This window comes from Merops nubicus, unplaced genomic scaffold (genome assembly GCF_000691845.1).
Source record: "Merops nubicus isolate BGI_N331 unplaced genomic scaffold, ASM69184v1 scaffold8993, whole genome shotgun sequence".
Lineage (NCBI taxonomy): Eukaryota > Metazoa > Chordata > Aves > Coraciiformes > Meropidae > Merops > Merops nubicus.
Genome location: NW_008599538.1, coordinates 33400 through 41117, shown reverse-complemented (window position 1 = coordinate 41117; position 7718 = coordinate 33400). Strand labels below are relative to the sequence as shown.

General features: G+C 40.0%; 1 protein-coding gene across 1 annotated transcript in view; it reads right to left on the bottom strand.

Annotated features, from left to right (window-relative positions):
- Positions 1–6864, bottom strand: part of FAM180A (family with sequence similarity 180, member A) — a 27808-nt gene extending 20944 nt beyond the window's left edge. Inside the window, exon 1 of the mRNA XM_008937414.1 lies at positions 6692–6864. Within this exon, the coding sequence (XP_008935662.1) occupies positions 6692–6767 (76 nt within the window). The 5' untranslated portion in view covers positions 6768–6864. The remainder of the gene's footprint in view (positions 1–6691) is intronic.
- Positions 6865–7718: the final 854 nt, after the last annotated feature.

Sequence of the window (7718 nt, the reverse complement as noted above, 5' to 3'; positions counted from 1 at the left end):
GCTGAATCTGACACAATCTACCCCAAGAAAACAAGAAAGCACTTTGTGCTTCAGAAACAGAATAAATAAAAACCCACCACTATTAACAACAAATAGGACTACATGCACACAGTCATGCTGAAGAGACCTGGGGCAAGTGATTTAATTACTCTGCCTCACAATGAAAACGGATGCTAACATTTCTTCTCCTTAATTACACTGATAGTTCTTTGGAGAAGGAAAGATAATGCTTTTTTTTTTTTTTTTTTTTAACTCTGCATGTTTGTATAATGCCAGGTACCAGTAGAGTCTCTGTGCCAGGCAGTCGAGTATAAGATAATCAGGAGGGGACTCACAGAGTGCTCTACAGTCTTTGTATATGTGCATGCATTATTTCATTCCTAGCAAAGCTGCTTTGCCTATGAAAGGGAACATGGAGGTAGCATGCATTGAGAGCAGTGAGGCAGTTGTTAAAGGTGAGGTGAAGGGAGCTGTTTCCATGGGAAAGTGTAAGGAAGGATTTGAGCTGCAGCAGGAGTTGCTTCAGAAGTGGGCTTTGGTTGGGACATGAGGACCCTTGTACAAACTGATCTGGATCCCATGACTGTTCTATACCTGCGACTGAGGTAAATAAATGGGACACTACAGCTTGCAAGAATCCTAAAAAGAAATTACCAAAGTGGCAACAAGTGTCTTACTGACTTGCCAGTCCCTGGTACTAGTATGGAATTGGATCAGAGAGTCTACTACTCTGTGCTTATATTTCTCATTTAGTCTAGCACATATCAAAGGGAAAGCAGATTTACCTCATGTATCTTCCTCTTGTTGCTTACACAGATTTCCTCAAAATTGTCAAGCTCCTTTATCTTTTTAACTTTTAATTCTGACAGTTTATGACTGTATGTGCTGTAAGCTTTAGCCAATTTTGGGCTGCTTCCTGTGGTGAAAAGAGCCTCAGAATCACTTAGATCCTTCCTTGCTAACAGCATGACTGCTTTTATAGCGTACAATATCCATCTGTGATCTGAACTAAAATGTGGCGGTTTCTGTAATCTATCCTCCCTCTGATCTTATCACAGTTTAGCATCATTGCCTAGAAGAGATTAGAAACTTTTATTTTCTTAAAGCATCCTTTGTATATCTTTCAGGTATCCACTGTGAATTCTGATTCAGGGTTCATTCTCCGTGCAGGTTAAATTAATAAAGTTTGCCCCTAAAGGAGAATTTGGAGAATCAGAACATGTTAGAAAGGATTTTGAATACAGTATCAGACCTACCCCACTGGATATTTATCCTACACAGTTTAAATCCATTCAGAGACTATTATATTTTAGCTACTTTTCACAACACCAAGCGGCTTTCCCATCTACTAATAACTAACTCCATTTCAGCCCCTTCTTCAGTCTTCTCTCTGCTCTTCCTGCAGTAGCACTTTGTTTAATAGTTACAGACTGCCACCACAGCTGGTGCCCCAGGAATCCGCCACAAGGAAGGGGAGGGCCCTGTCTGTGCCACACAGCAAAGCATAGGGCAGAGATATCCAAGACAGAAGCAATAGGACTACGTTAGTGTGACACTGGATGCGACCAGGTGTTCCCCGTTGAAAGGCAGAGCTCATTCCCTTGGGCACGTGCCATGCACATGACTACCACACCTTGCTAGGATACCAGTTAGAGTCTCTGCACTGTCCTGTGATGGGCAAGACAGGCAGATTCCCTTGGTGCTGGATCTATATTCTCTGCTCCACACACCATTGTGCCATGCAGATATCCTACTTGCCTCCTTAGTTCATTAATTCTCAATTTTTTTTCAGATATGCTTAAAAAATTTTTTTTTGTCTTTGCTTTCTTCTAATTTTTAAAGGGCAGAAAATATTCTTCTAATGCCTCCTTCCTACTACTTACAGTGTAGGACAATTGTTTTTTTTAAGGATCTATTTTTAGGTCTATGACATACATTTTTATTCATCTCTTATACACAGGTCTTTGTAAAGGAATTCAGGAAGTAAAAATATAAGTATATAAATTGCCTTCTTCAGGTCATCTAGCTGCAAAGCTAATTCCTTTGAATTTCAATCTCTGACTGCCCTTCAGACAATGCCTTCTACTCTTTACAGGTAGAGTTGTGATACTTGATGCAATAATAATTCACATCAGGCTCTAGCTTACAAACATCCATTCCCAGGAACTAGTACAAGCTTACAAAAGAGAATCAGGATAGTTGGAAAAAACTTCTGCAGCAGATCAGTCAAGCCTTTTGCAGCTCCAGTGAGGTCACTGGAATAGGTCCAATAAACAGAAGTTGGGGCAGCTGAGGCTGTTTTCCAAATGGTCACACGGGAGCCATAGAAAAGGGAAATACTGCATTTTCTTCATAAGAAGAAACATTATTTACTCAGCCAGGCTTAGACAGACTTGGCTTTGTTTCATAATATTTCATATCTTTTATTTTTTTATGTCCACTACATATTTTATGAATCGTTTAACAATAGCATTATTGAAATTTAAGGAAATTAAACAGATGTTGCATTTTAACAAGTTCTTGAAGCCAGTCTAGCTCATGTAATTTCTTTTTATCTTTGGACCAAATCTTTGAAAACCTCAGCATGTCTTAAATAAGCCAAAGACAATAGCTTGGTATACTCGAGACCTGCTGGGCATATATGTGTATATGTGTTTGACCATTTGTGTTGTAATTACATGCTGTGTTCAGGCCACGTTGCCTTTGCTCATGCTGTCTCAGGCCAAAACTGTCAAATAAGTGTTGCTGTCAGCAGTGGAGTCCAAGAAGCTGCTCGAGAAGCAAGTGCCTGGCTGTAAGGATGCAATATCAGGTGGGAGAGAAGCAAGTGCTTGGCTGTAAGGATGCAATATCAGTGAGGCAAATAAAGGTCAAAAGGTGTGGGCAGGCACAAATCTTTTGCCCACATGGCAAAATCACCAGCAGCCTGGTATGCAGCAAATGATCACAGAGTACAGAATATATTAGACACCACTTCTTTATAAAAGGCACAGCTGGTTTTCTAGCAATTGCTAGTCTCTCTTTCTCCTCTATGTGGTTCTCTCTCTCCTGGCACTGGAGAACTACCAGCCTGTTGTAGCTAAACCCACAAACAGAAGCAGCCTGCAAAAGTAGCTCATCTAGCAGCTGTTCCATCGAACTCAAAGACTCAGTTGCCACAACACTAAAGAAATATTAAAAGTTTGCAGTGTTGTGGGGAAATCAAGGAGGATGGGCCTTCTGTTCTTCCAAGTAATTCCTTCTGCAGAAAACCTCTAAGGAAAACAAACTGTTGCCCTACTGTTATAGGACAACCATGTGACCTTCACCAAGCACTAAAGACTGGGCACAAAATAATGCATGTGGACCCAATAGATCTGAGTAAAACTGTAATACTGCATTTGAGGTCTAGAAGGCACAGCTATTCCTCAAAAGTATGAAAACCCAGTGGTGGGAGTATAGGTAATACATCCTTTTTTCACTGATGGATGAAAAGAGTTTTACCTTCTTATTTTGTGTCTTTGAATATCTCCTTTTCCATCCTCCACTGAAGGGTGAACTTATTGTTGCTGCTGCTTCCCCACTGTCCAAGAAGCCACAACCACAAGAAATCCTAGTGCATCTTCACTCCCTGAGCAACCACGTAGCAAGTGTGCTGTTTATTTAAATCAGGAAGGTCTTAGAGCAAATAAAGTACATCTAGCTCAGATGAAATGTACTAGTAAGAATTGCCTTCAGGTTTCTCCTCAGGGAACAGGTAATTCTTATAATGCAGATCTGAAGCTAAGATCTTCTCTCCAATGTATTGGTATTCATCAGAGCAGTTTGATGGAAGCAACTTGGTGGCAAGCAGTGACACTGTCTCTGGTTACAAAAGCAGCATGCTATTTTTTGTTTAATTTTGTTATCAAAGAACTGGATTTGTTCCTTGATTTCTCCAGCAAAAGTATCTCTTAAGACCTGGAATTCTTATTTGACATCTTCAGAAATTAATATGACCTCACCTTTACTGTCACATAAGCAATATTGCTCAATAGAGACCTAACATTACCTTTTCTCTCTAGATGGGTTCTTCACAAAAACTGAGAGGATGATACCATGCACCTAAGCCTACAAGAGGCTCAAGGAAACCTGCAATGGTTATAAGCAAATAATTTAATTACCACTAAAGAACTTTTATTTATTATTCTGAATATGTTCATCCTAAAGATCAAGCTTTTCCTGTGACTTCTGCACCGATGTCCACAGCTGGATCAAAGCAGGCTGAAGAGTGTGTGAGATTTTTAATGCAAATGGTTGAGGGAGACCAAAAAAAAAAAAAAAGTTCAGCTTTCTTGCCAGAAATGCTTGTTTTTCCATTCATTGATGCTTGTAAAAGCAAAGGAAGAAGGGAGGTGGTAGTCTGGAGTTCCCACTCACCAGTCACCATAAATATGTTCAGCTTTCCTCATGTCTGATTTCTTTCTTGAGCCAAAGCTTAAATATTTGGTTACAAGGGCTGGACCTCCAGGTCTGTGCCAGTGTCCACTGAACATGTCTTATCCAATATTGACTGTTCATTTCTATTGCAAACAACAATTGTTGGTAAGTAAAGCAGGACCTTCTGTTCTACTGTCTTGTAAACAATCTGAACTACTAGTCAACATAGAGAGGCAGATCTGTCTTTCATTTCCATCAGACCAGATGCTGCTTTTCCATTGCAAAACTCAGTTCAGGAACTGGATAATTCTTAAATGACTGAGGTTTAACCCATCCAAAAGCCAGTTGCCGTTTGTGGAGGGAGGAAAGAGCTCTGAGTGCATGGCAGGGTGTGTTGTGCCTTGGTACTCAATTTTCATCTTAGGTTTCTAAGCAATTAAAAAATTAGGATGGTGCTTTGGCCCTCTAGATTCTGCAGATGAAGATGGGATTGGTTGGGCTGATACATAGTTTAGAGGAATGGAAGTTCTCTGAGAGTAGCTATTGTTGAAGGAGTCATGCCTCTAAAACATACTTGGAGCTGAATAGTCTCAGCAGCTGCAGAGAATAAATTTAGTTCCCTACTCAGCAGAAGCCTATATACAATATTTGTGAGAACTGAACTCCTTATCACAACAAGTAATAAACCTTCTCTTCCCTCTGAAATCTCCAAAAACAAACTGTAGGGCTTCGAGGTTAAAAACAATCTGCTTTCCCAAAAGGCACAATAGAGTTCTGATCTCTTCCTTTAAAGATTAAGTGATTAAAATTGGGCTTTAATAGTTGTATGGATTCCTTTTAGAGTTGTTGTTGTTGCTGTTTATTAAAATAAGAGTGCTAACAAAAGCAAAGAGTATCCTTAAGTTGTGTAGCGATTATTCCAAGGAAATGAACTTTTTTTTTTTTTTTTTTTTCCACTTCATAAGTAAGGTGACCTCATTCTTCCAAAAGGTACGGTTGTTGTTTTTTTTTTATTTATTTTTTTTCATATTTGCAGATCTAGTTCTGATTTCCTCATGTTTTCATGCATCATTCCTAGCAACACACACTCTTATCTACAGAATTAAGGGACTTTATGATGACAGTTGGTGTCACTACCTCTATGTTACTGTAAGAGAAAACTACAGTACATGCAGGTATAATGTAATGGCTCATGAGGTATCATCTAAGAGGCTGATGGAAAAGCTGAGGAAAACATTTGCCATTCTGATTCCCAGGTCAAGGCCCTGCCAGTGAGCCCCCAATAACGGCAGGGAACAATAAAGAGATTCATACAACGTTAACAGAATTGCATTGCTCTTCATTGCTTCATTCAGCCATTTGCCCTACAAAACCAAAGCCAAACAGCAGACTAGAAATGAACCAACTATAATGAGGAAGACATGGGAGTTTGGGGTGGGTGGGGGAGCATCTGAGTGTTTGGTTTAACGGTCTCTGGTTCCTTTAAATATGTGTGGATTCCAATGTCAGAACCAAAGAAATCTTTTGGGAGGTGTTTCCTTTCTCCACTTCCAGCAGCTGCCAAACCCCTGCCAAATACCAGAGAGAATAAAACAGAAAAGGGAAAGGACATCACCGCTAGCTTTTAAGCAAGCATCTGCTATGCTATCCAGTAGTTCCAAACCACCCCATGTGTTACTGTCACACACACGAATGCAAATATGTGACAAATATGTGACAGCTACATATTGTCATATTGGTAGAAGCCTGATAACACTACAGGTAGCTTTCTCTGTTACTTGTAGCACTCTGTCAGGACAGGGTCAAAGGCACAATCCAGGCTCTGTTGTGGTTGCCATTACTGGGTATTTGCCTGGTGGAACAGATCATTGTGCTGCCTGTCACTGCAAAGGATTTTGTTTTAAGGTTTCATGACCTGTAATTCTTGTTAATGCAGCCATAAAAGGAAAAGGAGAGAGAAAGGAAAATGTGAGAAAAGAATATAGTTTTGTTTCTTGGTTGTTTTTTTTTTTTTTGTTTTGTTTGTTTGTTTGTTTGTTTCTTTTTTAATATATATATATATTTGTATTATAATAAAACACATATGTAATTCTACCTTTATGAATTTATGCATGTGTGTTTTTCTATTAGTCTATACAATTATTTAGCTGACCTCCTTTTTAATGGAGAAAAAGAATTCCAGACCTGAGAGGAACAAATTGTGTTTATATACACATATGTATAAAGGAACAATTTCAGACCACATCTACAAACAAATTTCTCTCTTAAATAGTTTGTTATGTTTAAATCTTACCTCTACTCCATCTGTGGGTCACAGTGGCATGAACACTGTAATAGAACAGCAGCAGCAGCAAAGTCTTCCAAAGCATCCTTCTCTTTAAAATAAATGAGTCTAGCTGTGTATTAGCTTTTCAATTTCCTACCTCCTTTCTTTTCAGGAATAAATAAATGGCTTTTCTTCTCCCCCTCCCCCTTTGAAGGAGAACCTGTCTGTTCCGAGTACAGCTGAAGTCAGTGTGCAGCTCCTCTCCCAAACCAAGTCTCCTCGGGATCAGGAAACTTACTTTCACAGACAGACTTTGTTTTTATCCACATCTGGAATGACTCATGGTGCATGTGAGTTTGCTGGCAGCTGTGTGAATAAATAGCATTACATTTTTGTAGTTGAGTTTCATTTGTTATATGGGCCAGTTGGAATTTTTTTTTGTCCCATAAACAGTTACAAGTAATGTCATTAAAGGACACTCTTGAATCCTGGCTCCGTAGCTACTCTCTGTAACGCAGTGGACTACATGCTAACCCACGCCTAAGGTGAGGGCTGCCTGTGGAATGATGGACACTTAAGTCAGGGAGTGGGGCATGTGCCCTGCGAGAACATTTTGCTACTGTGATTCATATAATGACTCCTTTATTAAGAACATGTAATGTTGCACTTGGACTTCAGTTCTTCAAGACAAGTCTTGGCCTTTTCCTCCGGCTGGCCAGTGCAGAGAACAGGAAGGTCCAGGTCCAGGTGCTAAACTGCCTTTCTTCAACCGTACTACGGGAAACACTAAGCAATCCTAAGTACAAACTATGGTAGCCAGGCTGAACTGGGAGAAGAGATGATGAACAAAAGGTGATTGATAGATGTCTCCTCACTGACACTGACCCCGGGAAGACAACGTTAGAAACGTCTATCCTAGAGCAACCCAGTATGGAGGAAGCTGCAGGTATGTTCTGTCCCTGGCACAACTCTAGCAGCAGCACCAGGACAGGGTTGGGGACCACTGAATGATGTTTTATGGGAATACAGGAGTAGAATAACAGCATGTTGTTGT